Source organism: Copidosoma floridanum, unplaced genomic scaffold (genome assembly GCF_036245765.1).
Source record: "Copidosoma floridanum isolate Cflo_tuat_1 unplaced genomic scaffold, Cflo_Japanese_pri ptg000007l, whole genome shotgun sequence".
Taxonomy (NCBI): Eukaryota; Metazoa; Arthropoda; class Insecta; order Hymenoptera; family Encyrtidae; genus Copidosoma; species Copidosoma floridanum.
Window position 1 is genome coordinate 7,216,108 of NW_028321884.1, and position 21,107 is coordinate 7,237,214.

The 21,107-nt window shown below is 46.7% G+C and overlaps 2 protein-coding genes across 2 annotated transcripts; one reads left to right on the top strand and one right to left on the bottom strand.

The window, feature by feature from the left end:
* Positions 1–586: 586 nt before the first annotated feature.
* LOC106641431 (uncharacterized) lies at positions 587–8,992 on the bottom strand. The gene is made up of 5 exons (XM_089588887.1): positions 8,763–8,992; positions 6,463–6,609; positions 1,508–1,901; positions 1,092–1,411; positions 587–899 (listed from the first exon to the last, which is right to left on the bottom strand). The coding sequence occupies exons 1-5, from the start codon at positions 8,990–8,992 to the stop codon at positions 587–589; spliced, it is 1,404 nt and encodes a 467-aa protein (XP_089445013.1).
* A 6,469-nt stretch (positions 8,993–15,461) lies between these two features.
* On the top strand, positions 15,462–20,795 carry LOC106641430 (uncharacterized). The gene is made up of 5 exons (XM_023390203.2): positions 15,462–15,564; positions 19,440–19,617; positions 19,840–19,927; positions 20,006–20,261; positions 20,326–20,795. The coding sequence occupies exons 1-5, from the start codon at positions 15,462–15,464 to the stop codon at positions 20,793–20,795; spliced, it is 1,095 nt and encodes a 364-aa protein (XP_023245971.2).
* Positions 20,796–21,107: the final 312 nt, after the last annotated feature.

Below are 21,107 nucleotides of genomic sequence, written 5' to 3' on the forward strand. Positions count from 1 at the left end.
ATTTTTATACCTTAAACATATGCTGTAAAACTTATTCTAAACGTAAATAATATACACTCGTAGAACACTAATTATTTGCTACGTGTAATGTGTATGGATGCGTGTGCGTGTTTTTTTTCTTTCGATCACTGTAATTAAAATAATGTAGTTTATATATATATATGTATAATATGTATTTGGCTAAATCGGTGCGACCAACAAATCGTCACAACGACGATGCGTGCTCGTGACCATTGCACCGTTTTTTGTGGCTGTATATAGGACATTTGTCAGCACCCACGTGAACGTAATCATTCGTAACTTTTACGGGATGTAAAGAGAAACACACCTCTAATCTATTTGTATGCGTGTAACTGATGTACGCTTCGATTATTCGAAAAGCAATCCATCGTGTACTTACGTTACGCTACTGAACGCTCGCGTTTAATCTTATCGCTTTATTATTATTAAAAAAAAAAAAAAAAAAAACAAAAAAAAAAAAAATAGAAGTTATACCCGCAACGGCTCGTGTGTTTTTCTGTTGTTTTTTGAAGTATCGAATAAAACAAACACGCTCATGCCTCGAGACAACAACATCGAGTCCGAATCAGTTATAGTTGGGCCACTCGATGCCGGTGAAATGCCGGTAGGGCGCATAAGCGGCCACGTGCTGGTGGCCCACCTGGAGGTGGTGCTGGGATATGTACTCGACGGGCGGCAGCGGAGGTTGGAGCTCGTGGTACCTCATCATGTCCTCGCGGCTACGCAATTGTTGTTGTTGTTGTTGTTGTTGCTGCTGTTGTTGTTGATGCTGCTGCTCGTCCCAACAACGACTCACTTCGCTCGACATGCCACCCCCGACCTGTTGCTGCTCGTTGTAGTGGCGCTTGTTCAGCCTGTCCAAGCACTCCTCGTCGTACCTGAGAAACGAAAAAACAAAAAAAAAAAACCGACCCGACCGATTATGCATACATTTTCCTTTTTTATTTTACAAGTGTTTGTTCCCCTATGTGTAACCTTCCTTCCTTCCTTCCTTATATAGGTTTTCCCTAAGCAAACAGGAAGAAAAGAAAGAAAAAGACGTAAAGTAAAGAAAACGCCGGTGTGGTCACCTGTTGAGGAGCCACTGGTGGTTGGGCGGGTTGTACTGTGCCACCTGTTGCTGTTGGGTCAGGTACTGGTCGAGCTCGATGCCCTCGACCTCGCACTCGGGCAGGCCCATCGACAGCCCGAGATTCAACGTGCCCAAATTGCCCAGCTGCTCGTCCTCCAAGGGCAGGCTCTCGGTCAACTCGAGGTAGCTACGGAGATCCGCCTGCTGCTGATTGTGGTGGCTCTGGTGGTGATGCTGACCAAGGTCCGGGGGGGAGCTCTGCGGGTGGCTGCTCGTCATGTCCTGGTGCTGGTACAGCTGACCACTCGGGAGGAGGTGCTGGTTCTGTTTGCAATTTATACACACCGTGTATTGTAAAAATGCGCCCAAGCTAGAGGAGGAGGAGGAGGAGGATTTTTGTAGCGCTATACGGACCTGTTGGGCGACGTAGTGCTGGCCTCGGGGGGTCGTGGGTGGCGTGGGGGGCGACATGCCCTGGGAGGGGGTCGTGGGTGGCGAGGACGAGCCACTCGTCTGGGGCGAGCTGACCGCGGCGTCGCAGCTGTTGGGGTCCTCTTGCTTGAGGGTCCGGGAGATGCTGCTGAAGGCCAGGCCGCACTGCTGAGGAGCCGCGGCGTTGCCGACCGTGGGTGGCATCGGCACCGCGGCCGAGCTCGACGATCTCGAGTTGTGGTTGTCGCGACAACTCGAGGCCCCCTGCTTTTTGCGCCGCGGCTGGTACTTGTAGTCCGGATGGGTCCGCTTGTGGATGACGCGCAGCCGATCGGACTCTTCGACAAATGGCTTCTTGTCGCTGTCGGACAATTGTCTGCGAACAGGGTTGTATTTTTTTTTTTTTTTTTTTTTTTTTTCTTTTTGCAACGTTCAAAGCGTTGGTGTGTGGATGTATTTATAGGTGGTCCGTGGGTTGTCGTCGTACACGCGGTCGTAAAGGTGTTGAAACTGTTGAAACGAGCTAAAAGCATCGATCGCACGGGTAACCAAAAGAAAACGGTGATGGAGGCACGTGTGCAGGTACATAACATGTGGTAACTGTATGTATAATGTATACATTGTATATTACGAGAGAAGCGCCACGACAGGCATAAAGGAGATAAGTGCGCGTTTCGTGCCATACGCGCTAATTGAATCAGCTTTTTTTTCAGGAAGGTGTTAAGCCAAGATCTTTTATTGAAGTTTTACAAACATAGGTATTTTGCCACACGCGCGCGCGCCCGAGTGTCCAGCTACTGTATTTTTTTTTTTTTTTTCTACTAACGACAGTTGATGCAATATACATACCGATGGGTTATTGGAAGAAGTAAAATTATTATCTCCGACAGTCATGGCACGGATTTTTTTTAAATCTTGCTGGCGTCGCGTGGAAATCAATCGCGCTTGTATCGTATCTGTAATCGTTTTCGAGAAACGACCACCGCCCGCAATGCAAGTGTTTCCACTAACTAATAACTTTATCGCGCAAATTCGCTCAAATTCCCGGATCCCCGCGTTTTTATCGAGATGACGCATTTCATCTCAGTTCTCTCGGTGATCGGTGATTTATCAAACGACCATTTTTTAAATTATTATTAACACGGAATTTGTTTCCACGACCACATGAATGACAAATTTTTCCAGCTATAAGTTTTTCTCGGTTTTAACCGGTACATTATAGAGATAATCAATACTTATACCCATACTGTTATAATTTTGCGCGGCAAAGAAATCGCGACCACGAGATGAGTGCGTGGGTACAAACAACTTTTCAGGTACATGTGTCTCCCCAAAGTATCCTGGTGTAGCTCTACTAAGCGTAGACGAAAAAAAAAAAAAAAATCGGGTTACCCTCGATATTCTGATACGGGCTGTTACGTAATAGCTTATTTATACATACAATTACGCAACGTGTATATAATGCTACACATGTACATATACATACATAAACGTGAAGGTGAGTGAGCTGTAGCGCGTGTTTTTTTGCCAATGTTCCCCCGAGTTTTTTGTCGTCGGATGACAATCGCGTGTGAGAACTAGAGCAACGACAGGGTATAGACGAGACAGCGTCACCGAAACTAATATATACATATATATATACACATCGAGTAGGGTATAAATATGTACAGTCACTCGAAAATCCGAGAGGGTTGACCCTGACGGCACGACGAGAGACGAACGTGTCGGCCGCTGATACGTGCATCTGGCTACACGGGCAAAAGAAAAAAAAAAAAAAAAAAAAAAAAAAAAAAAAAAAAGAAAGGTTCAACAGCTCTGCAGTCTGTACATACCCGTGGGTGCCGTCGAGGAGACGATGAAGGAGAAAGATACGCGCGAGAGACCAAAGCTTTCGCTCGCTGAAGGCGCGTGCTTTTAATACCAGCGCCACGAGACGCTAGATAAAACTTGCGGTCGGGCGTATCCTATATATACTCCGTGAATTAGAGAGATGTGCATAGTGAATAATAATAAAGATGATCTAAAGGTATTAGGTACCTACAGGTGTAGTACGTTTGCATGGTTTTTTTACATTTATATACGAATCTTTGATGCGCGTGTTAATTAATGGCACACTCGCTCCGTCAGCCTCTCTCGGTGACAAATCAGTAGAGCAGTAACCGATTATGTTAACGTGAAATCAAAGGCTTATCTTCCACAGATGGTTAACGCGGTTAATTTGTAAAAAAAAAAAAAAACCAAAGAGCAAATAATACTTCCTCGCTTTGATTGATTCAGGCAGGAAGGGTATACATGGCACACGTATAGTAAATCACTGAAGAAATACACGATCGAGAGAGAGCTCGTGGCGTATGACATTTAACATATAGTAGCAGCCCGGGGATCAGGCCAAAAGCTTGCTTTTTTCGGCGCTCCCTCAATCACGCGTCGCATATACTCTTGCCCATGGGAATGCGCCTACCTCCTTACGCGCCATACTGTAGGGCCCCGAGCGCGACTGCCAGTGATCTCCGGAGAGGACTCGACGCTTCAGGATAAGTGTACACGAGTACAAGAAACACTAACCAGAACCTGCTGCTGCTGTCATATATACATGTATTATCATACCCGCGGAGCGCGATGATACATCACACGAGTGTATGATACAGTGTAGACGGGGATTAAGCGCGTGTGTATAATACCCGCAGCTTCTCGGTAAGCGGAAAAACACGTCCCGGCGTAATCCCCGTTTCCGAAATCTGGTCTCTGTCGCTCTTCTCCCTACATTATATATTATTACCATGAGGTCCATAACGTGATCCATACGCTCGATGGAAAAAAAAAAATAAAGCAAATAGATTCCACCGATTTCTCGCTCGGAGATCGGTAAGGTTCGATAAGACGATTTTTTACTTTACGAGCTCCTCGACGCCCTACACCTATGCAAGTGCGATCCTCCCGGCTCCCCTCGAGCGCGACGAAAACTGTAAAGGGACCCGTGCCCTCTTGATTCCCGCGAACTCATCGGAATCTCGGCTCTTTATCCCGGGCCGCTCTCGATTAACGCAGCGCGGGGCCCATACAGCTCCTCCTCCGCACGTGTCTTCAATAACGTCCGATTTCCGCTCCCCTGCCGATCAGATAAAAGCCCGAAGCTCTTTCGCCGTACGTATATTATCCACTTACTGCACCAGAGCGCGGACGAGATTAATCGCGAGTCAGCGGGAGGGTGGGGGCGATGCAAACGTGGAAAAGGTTAGCCGAGATTTCCGCGGAAGCCGTGGTGAAGCGTGCGCCACGGCAACCGATCTGGGACGAAAAGGCTCTCTCTTTTTGCGCGTCGAGAACAAAGTGAAAAATTTCAGACCGATGAGTAAGTATAGGTGTACGTAAGTGTCGCAGACTTTGTTGCTCGATTAGCCCCAACCGATACGTGTCTGTCTTCTCGATGGACGCGTGTCCGCATGTGCTCTTCGCATGTCGTGTCGTATAGTTGGGCGTGTTTGCACTCTCTCTCCCCTAAATGTGTCGCCTATATGTATAACGCGTCGGAGGGAATTGCAGCGCACGTGCGGGGCGCCCCGGGCAAGCAGATACGGAAAAATTCACCTGACGTTCTTGCACAAGGCAGGTATTGTGGTTCCAAGTGTAAAGAAAAAAGAAAGAAAAAAAAAAGCACGTCTTTTCGTGATATTTCTCGCTTTCGGCCTTATCGGGAGAATTTGGGGACCAGCTGCCGGGTCCCTCTGCGTTGTGTAGCTGTAAAACGCAAGCTAGGGGTGTGCTCCGTGCCCGACGTGTCTATTGCCGGATACGAGGCTTTCGACGACAAACGGGAAGCCAACCACCTGGAACTGTAACGACGAGTCTTTTCTTATCGCTCCGGCCGGATCCCGCGCCTCGAAGGTGATTTTTGTTTCCAACTACCTCATTTTTTAAATCAATTTTTTACCGATTTTAGGGTTGAATCGAAAAAAAAAAAAAAAAAAGGTTGGTCTCGACAATGTATACACACGTGTACGGGTTAAAAAAATATTATGCAAGGCCAAAACACCGAGCTGAAAAATATAGAGACTAAGAAAACGAGCTTGACGAATCGAGCGTGATTTACGAGCGATCCCTTTTTTTCTTTTTTCACCCTTCCGGAACACATCTGCCACGTGCGGGCTCTGAAACTATTAAGTGTACGGACAATGGCACTAAAACTCCATACAGTATACTTACTCATCCTCACGAGTGCGCGTTGTGACTCTTGGTGACGCTATTTTTCATCCATATGTACACATAAACACTACTTTTTTTTTCGACCGATGCCGTATAGACATAAGTATACACACGTCCAGGGTGACATTTTTTCCTCGCGCGCGTTTCCACCGACTCGCAGAATCGCGCGTATTTATTTTTCCTTGGGGCCAAGATTTTTCCTTCCCCGAGCTTGGGTTTCTGTCCTTTTGTATCTCTCTTGCGTAGACCACATGCGAATAAAAAAAACCACCGCCCGTGTATAGCTGAGAGTCCGGTATATGTGTTATTACACGTGTATATACATGGAAAGTGTATGGAAGAAAAAAAAAAAAAGGAGGAGACGAGGGAATAGACCAGGGGAATGCCACTTTCTCACGGTTCGCTGGCTTCGTGCAAATTGGCCGTCTAACTCGCACGCGTTTAACTCGTGGACGCGAAAATGAGGATCTTTACCTCGGCTGTACACCACAAACACGGTTTTTTAAATACATGCACTCTCCTGGCCACGCGCGTCACGCGAACTACTATACATTTTTTTAACGCTTCTATTTGCGTTTACAATCAGGTTTTTCGTACTTGAATGATGTGGCGCAAAAGTCCCTCGATTTTCGAGTTTGCAATAGATTTTCCAACACTCGAGTGATAGGTACAACGTACAATAAAAGTGTGGGTACATGCATGAGAGGAGAGAAATAAAAGCACAGTCGACTTACTTCCACAGTTTGCCGAGGGTCTTGGACAGCTCGGCGTTGTGAAGCTGGGGATGCTGCTCGGCCAGTTTCTTCCTCGCCGCCTGAGCCCACACCATAAAGGCGTTCATCGGCCTCTTCACGTGGGCCGCTCTTTTTTCGTTCGAGCCCCTGCGAACAGCCATCAATCGTATTATACATTTGTACAACCCTCCCGCACCCCCTTGTTTTTTATTACCCCCCCCCCCATGTCTTATAGACACATTTTTTAAGTGGTTACTTTTGTTTTTTCTTTCCTTTTTGTCCGGAGAATTAACCCTGTCAATGACACAGTTGTATTAAAATAATGATGTCTCTTTTGTTTGTCCGCCCCCCTTTTTTTTCTCTTCTTCTTCTTCTTCTTTTGTTCGATACAAAATCACCAAGCCTGCGTTTTATCGGCTTTCTAATGGCACCTACGAGGGCGTTAGTGTGGTTTTAATTTGTTCGGTGAGCGATAACGGGGAAGTGAGCGTCAAGAAAAAATAGTGTCCGATTTTTCCGAACGCCAAACAAATCATTCAAAACAGCTGCGGAGTTTAGTCAGGCAATGGAATTTACAATCGGGAGAATCTCGTCAATGCTCGAGTCCCGATGGTGATGCAGTTCATGCAGTCAAAATCCACCACAGAACTCGGGGGAAGAAGAAAAAGGGGGGGAAAAAAAAGAAAAGAAAAGATGCAGGTTCAAGGACTGCAGAAAGCCACTCGTAACGCAATGACGCGCGAGAATCCCATTAACGAGTGTGTATAATACAACATTGTACGGTATCCGATTTTCGAGAGCCCACATATGAGGGGATACACCTTGCTCATATGTAGGTATGAAAAAAAGAGCCCCCCCACCTCACTTGGAATAACATTAGACGAGTGCATACTCTCTCCGATGCCCTCCTCGCCCCTTCACCCTTTTCCACTCTCGGGTGCGGATGACTTCATAAAATGACTTTTCCTCGCGTGCCCACACGGATTTTAAGACCCAGCGCATATAACGGTTGACTGACACGTGAACCATCTTTCCCCGGAGCGTGGATGTATCATCTTTATTTTTTTTCTTTTTTTTTTTCTTTCGTGTTACATCGCCATGGGGCTGTATTTTTTCTATGAAGACGAAGAAAAAACTATGGGGGGGCGAGCAAGTGATAATTAGCGGCCGTCCCTATCTTTGCTTTTTCATACGCGTGGGATTATCGACGCAGATGTCATTGCATCGATAACTATATTGATTATGCCTTATTTTGTCCAACATTCACACCCCTCCTTAACTTAATATATGTACAGACAATAGGTAAGTACTCTCGCATATTTCTCTTTATCCCTAAAGGCAACCCTCTCGTAAATAAACACGCACTAAAATTCGAGTATGTATCATATATACAGAGCCGCGATAAGGAGTGCATGCATCGGTATGCGACATTTTTCTCACCCCGGGCTATCTATCTGTACGTATATATGTATATACATATACATGTTAAAATGTTTTCGATAATCACGACTAAATATTGACACTGTGCGTACATTTTCTCACAGCGGCATTTGAGAATGTAAAACAAAAGGGAAAGGAAAAGGAAAAAAAAAAAAACAGACAACGTCAACGAGGTCGCGCAATCGTTCCCACGCGTAACCGATCCGATCCGAGTCTTCGGGAACGTAGATATTGTCGACGCGCACCTATACAGTACTCCACGAGCAAGCAAACGCGCGCGTCCACGTACACATCGGGCATTAATTAGCTAATTTGCGTTAATTGACGATGGAGGACATTTCGCTACCGCCCCCCATAGCTTCCTTCGCGTCGCGCGTTTCCCAGGCCCCCTGGGGAAACGAGCACGTCATAATTAAGTTAGCACGCGGCGAGCGCACGCGCGTGCATTATTTTCTCGCGCGCGTCTCCTGAAAGGCCTGCGATGGAAAAAAAAAGAAAAAAAAAAGAAAAAAAAAAAGAATCCGGGAAAACTCCTCGCTCCCTTTACCCCACTCTTGGCGTGGCTTCGTCCCACCTGTCGAGCTTTTTTTCTTTTTGTCCGGTGCTACTGAGCGCTCCGATACATGCATATCCCTTTGCCGTTTGTATGTACAGGTACATAATATATGTAAGGTACGGCAAGGTTGCGCACGTGCTTAAATCATCAAAGTGCAAAGGATACCCAACAGTATACTTAATACCCGAATGATGTATCTTTACCGATACGATACCGATCTCGAACAAATATATACCTACTTTTCGCGGGATCGAGATGTGGGAAAGAAAATATAGATCGATGCGTGTGAAAAAACGTGACTCACTTGTTGGCGACGGGTATCGTGGTCCAGTCGTAGCCCTGCAGCACTTTGGTGACTGCCGCGCTGATGCCCTCGGTGCCGTTGCTAGCTGGACTCCCACCGGCACTACCACCACTGTTACTGTTATTGTTGCGGACACTGTTATTGTTATTGTTGATTAAAATGGCATTGCCGATACCCCCGTTCTTGACCGGCTCGCCCACACCGGCATCCGTGCTCATCATCATCATCATCGTACGGTTCTCCGTATTCTCAATGCCTTGCCACGGGCACCGATATCGCCTCGGCGAGATCCACACGCGACCGGATGCTGCAAGCGAGAGCGCCTCTCCTCGGACGAATCAATTTCTCGCGCCCCGATGATTGATTGGGGAGCTCGGGCTGCTGCTGCATTGATTGCGCTTATCGGCAGTAACGTTCATCAACGGCATAATATACGTGTTTCATCATGCATTCGATCGTAATAGCGCAGTCTTTGCTGGATCAAGAGAGAGAAATAAAAAGTGGGCGCTCTCTGCTTATTGAGCTTAGAGAATAAGAGATCTCACGTCTTACTAATTCACTGTACTTATCAAATCACACGGTTTCATCGCAACCGATTTATCGTGGATGATGACAACTTTTAGTCTAAGGTATCAGAGTCTTTGTTTTATCGTCCAACTATTTCACAAGCTTCTTGATTTTTAATAACCACTGGTTATACTCGGCACGGTAGAACAACGTAAAATCACAAGAGAAGCGCGTCGAGAGTTCTCACTCGGTCGATCGGAGCGCGAGTGCGAGGTGGTTGCGCGTCTGCTAGCTCTCGCCCCTGGGGCACAGTCGTCATATCGTCATCGCGCGTGTGGTACATGTATATACACGTATAGAGCCACGAGGATCTCTCGCTCTCGTGTCTTGGATATTACGTGCTGTGAGTGTGGACATACAGACGCACCGACTATTACTCACACGACTTTTCGAGGAGAGCGAGGGCGGGGCAAGAGTGAGAGAAATAAAAAGAGCACGAGGCGCACACTTGTTGCGCTTTAACCGTTTGTAATAGGTCGTTGCTTTGGGAGAACCGATTTCGTATGGGGTTGCTCCGATTTTTCGTTCACCGATCCAACCGATCTCCGAGACTTGAATATTTTAATCGGCACCCAACGACCTTCTAATACACGATTTACCAATTTTTTTTCTCATCTTTTTTTTAAATCGGTCGATTACGAATCGGTAAGTGGACCAGGTTTACTTACCGATTTCGTGTTATTAAACATTTATAAAAACATATAATTTACGAATCTATCGATTAAAAGCTAGTTGAATAAATAAAAACGCCGATCGTCCCGATACCCCCTCCGTGCTTCTCCAATCGATTAGACAAGTTACACCAGAACAAAAAGCCAAGTTTTTTCGTTGTCTTTATTTATTTGTTCGTGTCGCGTAAGTACATGTATAGCTTTACAATAGAGCAGAGCGCGTTAGAGTACATATATATCGTCTCTGTCGGCGAGGCAAAGTTACCATGGCTACGAGGAGCCGGGGAGGGAAGACCGCAGCGGTCCTCCTCCCTAGCTCCACCCACCGTTGCCCCCACTTTGGCGTCGTGGATCGGCGTCCATTGGCTAGCTCGACGTTACTGGGTACGGTTTATCATGCACACGTACCTTGACGGATACTCTCAATATTATATACTTATTAATATACCTAGCGGGTGCGTGTACCTATACTTTTGGCCTTTTTTCAATGTACCAATCGATAAAATCGGTCAACTATCGAGACGCGTCGTTGAACCTTAGTGTTAATTACTTGTGAAACGTGGTATCGAAAAGACGTATATACGTTGATTTAAATGTCCCTGTATAAGCAAATGCATGCTCGTAAAAGTAACAAGGCGAAATTGAAAAACCTAAAAAACGACGGTCAGCCAAGCACTTTTCTGAAACAGAAGAGATTAGCCAAAGTTTCAAATTCACGCGTCTCTCGCGCGACTTTTTTTTTCCTCCATCCCAAAACACATGACTTGCGTACGAGGAACTTTTTTTTTTTCCTCAGACTCGAACGGCGGATCTCAAAGTCCTTTTTTTTCAAACTCTTTACGGCCCCTTTGATTTACAAGGCGAGTGGCGTAGAGTGGGAGAGATGTCGAGCGTCGGTGGTGAGTCTATCCTTTGCTTCCTCAATAAAAATCGGCGTATGGGCACATAGATTGTCCTGTGTGACTATTTCAACTAGCGCGTGTGTGTAGTAAAAGACCAAAAAAAGAAGAAAAAAAAGGGCAGCGGATTACGAAGCAGAGAGTGGCTCTACGCTCGTGTGTTTTGCTCTTTCGGAAAATAATGCCTTTTTACGAGGCTCCACATTGTAACTTCAAGTGTGTTGAAGCGCACGTTCAAAGCCTATGTGGTTAAAATCTCTATTTTTTATAAAATTCGTCTTGATTCCCAAAGTTTATAAGAAGCTTAGGAACCTCCAAATGGACTCTATATTTACACAAGTTCTAACAACATAAATATATCTTTAAACGGGACAAATCGGTGTATAGAAGAAGGCTGCAGAGTGAGAAACTTGGCTTGAAGCACCGATTTGGTTTTTATTAAAAACGAAAAAAAAAAAAAAAAAGAAAAAATTAGAATCATCCTACGTGTTTGAAACGTGTATCATGGTAGGAGAGCAATAATTGTAATTCGGATAATGTCGCGATGTTAGTTATAAAATTTACAGTATTAAAGAGACAACAAAATCTGTTGCGTGGAGTGCAAATCGGACTTGACGAGTCGAGTGCCATTTAATTTTCCTTGCATCATCGCCAGGCTGTAGTGGCTTTTAGTATAACAGCTGCGTGACTATCGAGGGCTCGTGAAAAAAAAAAAAAAAAAAAAAAAAAAAAAAATCAAATAGCACGTCTAGCCAGCTATCGATGTTGTGGCTATTTTTTTCCATATTATCGATAGCACACGTGCGTATACACACATACATGTCGAAATCTCTGAAAAGTTATACGAGTTGAAGGATTAAGCAATAATTATTGCATGTTGTACCACTTAACATTGGTTCGGTCTACTCATATCTATAAATCTTATATTTTTACCCTAATAAAAAAAATCAAGGGAAAACGAAAAACAAAAAGTGATTTCACTTTATTCGTAAATTTACTCATGTGAATGAAATTAGAATACAGTCGCTCGAGTAGCTCGAAATGAGCTCCAATACGAATTTAAATTGTTTTTTGCCAGATCAACCTACAATGACTCGTTCCCGCAAAAACCTTGGTTTTTCTACACTCCACGATTTTTCAAATAACTCGACATATATATATATGCGTGTATAGGTACCACCTATAACTTTATACTTATGTATACGTATACTCATACTTGTAGACGCAGCATCACCACGTAATTATATAGGGATACATGACTATTCGATTTTCGACGTGCGCGCGGGCCCCTCGAGTGCCGATCTCTCGAGCGGCGACGATGATGATTGATAAAACGTTGTTCGTGGCACGCGCGTTTCGATCGCACACGAGCTTTTTACGTATACCTATACCTATTGAATATTATATACATGTGAATCGGTATACCTGCGTGTATGTGATATTTGTACGGACGATGCGGGTGTCCCGCGTGCAACTGCCCGATGAGAACGGCCCATTTTCGTCCTCTCTCTCGATTAGATTCACACTCGGAGTTCGGAGTTATTGCGGTGCTTTTGTCCTCTCTCCACTCTCTGTCGTCATCCCGATCGGCCACGCATCAGCCTAACTTTTTAACTTGATGTTATAATTCAGACCCACTGAGATGTATACGTATATTATACACGTGTCCTTAAACACGCATATTTTTTCTCTCTCGTGGCAACGAATAAATTAAACTTTAACAATCATATAAACCATATGCACTCAATTGTAATAAATCGGTAATGGGGTAGAGTCTCCAAAGTGGGCGACTAAATAACGCTGAATCCTGTATAATATACATACAGATAAGAAAAATCATATAGGTATGGGGGGGGGCACAGAGGTAGATACGCGTATAGGGGTATTATACACATACGTACAAGGTAAAAGAGATCTAATAAGTATCACTAATGAGTCGGTTATTGGTATACCCGACCGAGCGCGTGTATGGACAATGTCCGTGCCGATGACTGGGCGGATTCGCGGCAGACACCGGCGGGGGGTCCTCTCCTTTTCTCTCCGTCCGACAACTGTACCTCACGAGAGCACGTATACATACGCAGGTGAATGTACGTTCATGTATATACACACGATTGGGAGTTTGGTCGTCCCAACGTTGTACAACGCGTGTCTCGGGGGGCGCCCGCGGCTACGCGGTTTATTCTTCTTTCTTTCATGTCCGACCGACGGATGGCGCGGAGAAACTATGCCCCTCTGCTCGAAAAAGACGACCCGGTTGCACCATACCATAGTTTCCCAGCCCTATAGGTGTATTACATAGAGTCGACGAGAGCTCCTGGGAACGAATTTTGTTCTTTTTCGCAATAGCGACCGAATAGACTATGGTCATTACGATACACTCGAGTCTCGGAAAAAGCGATTGTCACGGTACATGGTCCGTCGCGGGATCTCCAAAAATACACCCACCGGAGACAAGAGAAAGATAAACAAAAGATCCGGGCGCGAGTGTTTACGCGACCGCGGAAAGGGAAGGGAGACCCCGGGAATCAATATTATTCTTCGCGGCTAATTCCAGAACACAATGGCACCGGCTTGTACAACCTTCGATCCTCGTTCCCCGTTGCCGATCTTCAGGTAGGACTCGTGGTTTGATTACACACTGTACGCAAATAGCGCTCGAAAAGCTCACACGCCACCACCCCTCGAAACGACTGTGCAACAAGAGTGAGGAAAGGGGAAAAAAAAGTGTAGTTAACGATCGGCGCGCGGGATCGGGCGCGAGCTCCACTATCGGGCAATTAAAACGCGATAAATCAGAGCTACGACGATCGGTGGTGTATCGTTCACGAGGGGGGATCTGCTTAAGAGCAAAACTTATGGCGCACAATACACACGCGTTTGGGACAAAATCAGGGCTTGCAGCGCTTGCACCGAGCCGCGACGCCTCGATCGGCCTTACAGAAGCGCACTGTGGAGCCCGATGTTGTCGAACGGACACCCTTGTGACACTGTTGCACTTGGCAAAGTTGGTTACAAGTGCAGTTATTGTTACCTCCCCCCCCTTGTACCCGCACACGCTGGGTGCACGGAGACACCCGCGCGGCAAGTGCGAGCGAGCTAATTATACACGCTCAAGAGAGAATATAGGGAGGATGACTCGGAGGGGGCCGTACGAAATTTGCAAGAGACAGTACTGGGCTCTATTTTCGATAACCGAGCATTAAAACCAACAGGAGACGACGGTCAATGCCGCGTGCAGCTCCGGGACTTTTGTGTCTCTCGTCGCGTGCACGTGATGGGCCGCACTCGCGGACCCAGCTCCTCTTGGATCACAGATCAAAGCCCGCGCAGAGCGGATAGTAGAGTCGCTTTTCCCGACAACCGACGCGTGGCCCATCGTCGCGCGATCTCTGCTTCAGCTGCTGCGGATTTCTTTTCCTCCCTTCTTTCCTCGAGTACCCACATCTATACGCATATTTGTGCTCACCGAGATATTTGCTGCTCTTGGAGAATCTCGTGCTCTGCGCCATTCATTTTGCGAAAATTAATTTGCCCTCCGCGGAAAATTACAACTTTTTTTTCCAAAACGCCAATTACAACTTTTATATAGCGTTAAATAAGTTTGGGGATACATTCAATTGTGTATCCAAAGGTAAATATAAAGGTGTGCGTGCGTGTGTGTATATTGTAAGGACATTTTAAAAGTCGGCACTGCTTGGACATTTTATGTGTATACGGTAGCCGCGCTCGCGGTCCACCGCGACAATGGGCTCCTCAGTTGTGGCACTGCGAGGCCTCGCGTGTTTGCCTTAAATTAACACCTCTTTTGGGCTACCGTTTCTCTCTCCCTCTCATTTCTTTCACACCCGTTGGCTCTTTCATTCATCCTATTTTACTCCTGTTTTATCATTTTCCGTTTAAAATTATGAATGATTTTTCAGCCCCGGTACATACCCGTTACCGATCTTTCGATGCTCCCGCGACGATCCGGTTCATTCGCCTGTATAGGTATACCTGTTTTGTTTCAGGGCGATTAGGTGATGGGTGCGAGCGAAGAGGTGGTCCATATCTTCGGCGGTGCTCCCGCCTTTCCCTCTACATCTGTCCTCTCTCGCTCGCTAGGTCTTCCTCCCGCGGGGTACGGCACACACGGTGGGTTGTATACCTATCTCGAGCCCCTTCTCTCTCTCTGATCGTCGGCGCACGTGTGTGCTCCCCTCGCGCGCGCGCCCAGTTGTATTTTCATCGCGGCCGCGTCATCTTCGCGCTCACCCGGACCAAGTCTCTATACTTTCGAGAGACCCCGTCTCGCCGAGGAGTGACCGTTTTTACCCCCCGTGCCTTTCCTTTTTTTTTTTTTCCTCACCCCGAGGGAGTGCACACGCGGGAAAATCAAGTGTTTGCCTCGATGAGTACCAATCATCTCTACACGCCCGACCGTCGAGTCTTCGCGGACAATGGATCATCGCTCGGCGAGGCTGACTCCAAGGAGTGATTGGTGAATATCTACGGATTTTTGTGGAAGCAAAAATAAAAACGGAGCTCGAAAAGGGACGGACACAATTGCCGATACAAGAGATATGGAGACCGGGCGTAACGGGATGCTGGTGAAACCCAAGCCCGCGGGCCAGTCGAGTCGCGAGCCAAACTCGCTGGACGACGCCGTTGGCAAGTTACTGCAAGGTAGTAGAATTTGTTTCTTTTTCTTTTTTTTTTTTTTTTTTTTTTACATTTAAACGAAATAGGGATCACGACAATTATCAAGTGGTGATCCAAAGAAAAAGAGTCTGCGAACCCACCCCGGTTTTCGTGTATATACGAACAAAAAAAAAAAAAAAAAAAAAAAAACAATTTAAGAAATCCGGCTAAATCGGGCGGGCACGTCGCGCGGACGATGCATCTCAAAGTCGATTCGGCGTGTCGGGCTCTGCCGAACGCCCAGCCACGCATCGTATATACATATATACACGCGCAGCGAGAGCCAAAGCTCGTTTGCCGAGGACGTTTTAATTGGCGCTGAAAGCTCGAGCGCAGCGGCCGAGTCGTGTTTGTTTTTTACCGATACGCGCTCCCTGACGGCCATCGCTCTCCCTCCCGGTACCGGATTTACCCGGGCGATGATAATCATCTCGGGGCTCCCTCCGCTGTTCCGGTGTCTCGACTTTTCTTCTCCAACAAAACATACATACCGAGCCGATTCATCGCGTCCGGGTGCCCTGCAACAAGATTTTCAGTTGTGTTGGTCAACGATCGATTACATCGCGCGCATCGGGTGGTGATAGTAACGCAGGGATGATAAAACAAAAAGCCTTTCGAACCGATGCTCTTGCAATGTGGCAACTTTTGGCATCCGACCCGGTGCCTCTGTCCGCATGGGCGAGCGCGCTCTTTGGACTATTCAAGCCCCCGAACACTGGGGCCACTCACTCGCCTAACAATGTGTTGAAAAGCATTTGACGCCCGTACGTACCTACCCCACCATTTAACGAAACCTCACTTGCCTTCCGATCCGATTAAATTTTTGCAAATGTGCATCATCGTTATATCTATTGGGATGGAAATCGTCACCTATATAATACGTATATTAGCTTAAAAGAAAAAGAAAAAAAATCGAGCGACTAGAGGTGTATGCATGTATGTATAGACACTTGGGGGCATTTATACATATAGTACCGGGTGCTAATTTACGCGACGAGAGCGTTAATGACGTCAACTTGTAATGCAAGTTTCGGCACTCGGAGCGTAACGAGGGTATATACCCCGTGCTATCAATGCCCCCGAAGTGTATGTATATGGCGCGCTTTGGGGAGGCCGATCGGTATAGGGGGAAAAGAGACACATCCGAAGAAGAAGTAGACACGCGCGCAGGTGCTGCGAGCGGAGCGCGACCGTTCTACCGCTCTTTCCCACTAATTACTCGGGCCATCCCGAATTAAATCTGACACGTTCAGCCAGCAGCTCTCTCTCCCTCTCACGATTATTTATCGCCCGCCCAGACGCACACCCGCGCTCTCTCACTCTCTCTATATCTCTGTTTCGTTTGCCGGCTGCAGCCCGCGGCTCTGATGTGTGGGCATCGAAATAGTGTATGCGGCCGGGCGCCCGGTTTTCCCTCTTACATACTTATAACTAACTCTACTTCGATGTTGGAAACGAGATCGGCTATGATGTATATCACGTTGTACCTGCGTATGCCCCCCAACCCCCCGCCCGCCCCAGTGTATAAATGTTACGTAACCCACCAGCCGAATAATGAGCGCAAAACTGTGTAGAGAACGACCGCGTGGCTTTGAATTAATTTTGCGCTCTGGCGAATATTTATGCGCGTTATGGTACACGTCAGGGGCGTCGTGAATCTCGTTGCCCGGACAGGGCTTTTCGGATTAATTAAGACGAATATCGCTGCGCGGCTCACGCGAAAATAGAGAGTCGGGAATGTTGTTTTAATTACCGATCTTTACCCATATATACATGCATGTAGGTACAATTAACGTGTACATTGAAGACTCTGATAAGTCAATCAAGTCGAGATGGCGAAAAGTTGGATTTTGATGGAATCGAGTCCCCATTGTCTGTAATTGAAATGGCCCCCCCAGAGTCGGGGGGTGTCAGCAACGAGACATCGTATATCGTCATCGCAGATCAATTATAGCTAAACGGCCCGTTATTAACTCACAATGAGTGTATACACGTTTACAATATTATGTTACGAGCGATCCGACCGTCCGACGACACGCGACAGATCTTCCTGGTTCTCTGCTAATGCATACGCGCGAAATATCGATGAAAGCCCAAAAACACACGGGACTTGTTCACTCGGACCGTGTGTGTGTACACCCATATATATATCCCATATACAACGGGGATCCTTGTTGCGTGTCTTCGATGCGTCTTCTTCTTCTTTGCTTTGCCTCGGAGTAAGACTCCCTTTATCCGTGCCCGCGGCCTTGCCCCCACCAAAACACCGCGACACGTGCCACCTGCCCGATTAGGTGTATAAGTGGTTCAGCTGCTTTTTTTGCTTTCTTCCTTGCTTCTTTTTCTTTTTTTTTTCTTTTTTTTTTTTTTTTTTTTCCTTTTTTCCTTTTTTTTCGTTGCTAATGAAACAGGGTGGCGAATGATGATGTTTGTTTTTTTTTCCAAAGGTGGTATTTTTTCCCACTAATATTTCGAGTTGGGGGAAATACAACCGCAGCGTGCAAATCTCAATAAATTGTTTACTCACTTGAAGAAGAAAAAAAAAAAAAAATTTTGTTTGATTGGAGCATTAACGCGTAAAAAATTCTACATTTTAAACTTATTTAAATCATCCAGGGGCAAGGGTTGACGCGGAAATTTTTGAGTTCATCGGACGGACAGTTTCGGGCTGCAAAAAAGTAAGCGATTTCAAGGGTGAGACAGAGAGAGGGAGAGTAAGAAACACCCTCCGGTGGATTATACACCCAACGTCTTCTCTCGTAGAAACGAGGAGCAAATAAGCGGAGCTCGAGCATCCTTTCCCGAATTCAAAGTCACAAATCATCGAAAGTGGCCGCAAACGTCTTTGGCGATACCTTACGTACGTATATAAATTGCGCAGCTTCCGCGTAAAAAGCATCACACATCAGGATATATTTTCACACACGCCCAAACGTATATGTACGTGATGCACGTAGGACGACGCGAAGGACCAACACAATCGGGTGCGTCGCGGCTCGTCGGGCCTTTCACGGTAAAGTTATTCCTGGCGTTCTTTCCGCGACACCCGATGGCTGCAGGAGGGAAAAAAAAAAAAAAAAAAAAAACGACGGGGACAGAACAACGACAACCAAGAGACAACAGAGGACACCGCGTCGCTGGACCGTGTCAACGCGAACGGCAATTAGCCCCTTAAGGCAAAAGCACATGTACCAATATATATACTTGGTCGTCTTCGTGCGACAACTTGCACGCCGACACACATTTTTTTTCTCTCTCTCTCTCTCTCTCTTTATACGTTTCGCAGGACCCCGTACTTTGGAGATTCTCGGATTCGCGCGCGACGACTCGATAAGCCTGCACGACGATTATTTTCGGCCGTGGCCCAAGTTGGCTGTGTACATGTACAAATACTTGAGTTGTACCGTTGAGTGTATATCCGAGGAAAACAATTTTTTGGACGCTAAGCGTGGGACAAACGCTATCGTCACCTTTACTTTTACACCTTTTTTTTTTTTTTGTTCCGTATAAGTTCAACAGGACGAAAGAGCGGAAGGAGATAAACGAGCGTAAGTTAGTGTACACAGGATGCAGGTGCACCTTTACGATGTATACTGCGGCGCGTTATAAATTACAATACATATTATGTCGTCCACCATCGGCTACTGTTTTATCTTTGGATTGCGCTAGTGTAAAAATATTGGTCATGGGTATAGCATGGGTGTAACTTTCGTGTTGTTGCACTGAATTTTGTGAAAAGTTATACAAACAACGTTGGTATGGACCGTACGGTTGGATGAAAATGAATGAAAACGGCGTTAATTGAAAATGCAATTTGAGGTGGAAGATGCGAGTAATGACGAGCGTTTGGTGAACAACAGGGTACGACTGGACGCTTCTGCCGGTTACGGCGCGAGCAAGTGGCCGGCGAAGTGCACACGTGAAAAGGCCGATGAACGCCTTTATGGTGTGGGCCCAGGCGGCCCGACGGAAACTCGCCGATCAGCATCCCCAGCTTCACAACGCCGAGCTGTCCAAAACCCTCGGCAAACTGTGGAGGTCAGTGTTTTCTTCATTAATTTATATCCTATACTCATTCAAAATCTCTTTCATTTCGGGATGTATACCTAATCACTGGGGCTACCCATGTTTCGATTGGGGCAAAATTAAACAACTAGCGTGCGGTGTGTTGCTCTGCATGTCGGGTGTCGAAGGGATGATCATACTGGAAAAATTAAAAAAAAAAAAAAAAAATTAATTTTTCCTCTGTTTTGTTGGAAGGATACTCAGTGACGCGGAGAAACAGCCGTTCATCGACGAAGCGGAACGGCTGAGAAGCGCGCACAAAAAGCAACACCCGCACTACAAGGTGATCCCTCAATTTTTTCTTTTTCCCGTAATGTCAATTTTTTTTTTCCCCTACAAAGGGTTAAACTAATTTTTTCAGTATCAGCCGCGGCGGAGGAAACCAAAGTCGGAGGAGCACCCGCAGTCACCGTCTACCTGCCCGATGCCCTCGGCCCAAGAGCAGCGCAACAGCGCGAGCCACGTGGAAACGATCTCGAGCCCCGATTGCGCCTACGCTCGCCTCTATCCGGAAAACCCAAGCAAGCCGTGCTACGAGCGCCAGGTAGCTCCCGCTTACGTGGCTCCTGCCGATTTACCAACCCGCGTCCCCTACGACCAGCACGGCTTGGCTCACGGTAACAAGTGCGCAATAAACAATCATGCAAACAAAATCTCATCTGTTTTGAAATGTATGTATAGGCAAGTGCTTGGAGGCGGCAGTCGACCGTTACCCAGACCCGTCGGCGTCGCACCACCACCACTACCCCCATCACGGCTTCAAGTACGGGGAATTCCAGGCCAAGAGCGGCTACGAGTCGCCACAGGGGCGCAACGGCTCCTACGAGCCCCAAAAGTACCCGGACCCCAAGTCGGCGTATACAGCTTACGGGGTCGTGGCCAAGCCCTACTGCCATCCCAGCCATCAGTACTACGCGCCGGAGGCCTATACCGCGGCACCCCACGAGGATCTCGAGTACCACCACCTGCACCATCACCACCACCATCAGATGATCGCGACGACAGCGGCTACCACGACTACGACCACGTCTACTACTACAACAACTGTGGCGACGGCTGTCAATGCTACGCCGGCTGCCGGTCACTCGTTTTACCATCCCTACATGTCGGCCGTGGCTCAGCCCGCGCCCTACTACGTGGCGCCTCGGTGAAAACTAACAATATTACAATATTATAATACAATCGTATGATGCGCGGCTACTTACGTCTATACATATTGAACATTATTTACCACCGACATCGTATCATTTATATACTCAAGAGCTCGTTTGCGTCTCGCGATTACCGTACGTGGTTGGGCCTTTTTAAACATATTTGTACCTACCTACCTACCTATACGTGTGTCTAAGAGAGCGGTGCGCAATAACATCTAGGGTTTTCCAATGTTTTAATTTTAAACAATAATTTATTTCGATAGGTTTACGTGTTTACAGTGAATTCGAAGGAGATTTGTATTCAACGAC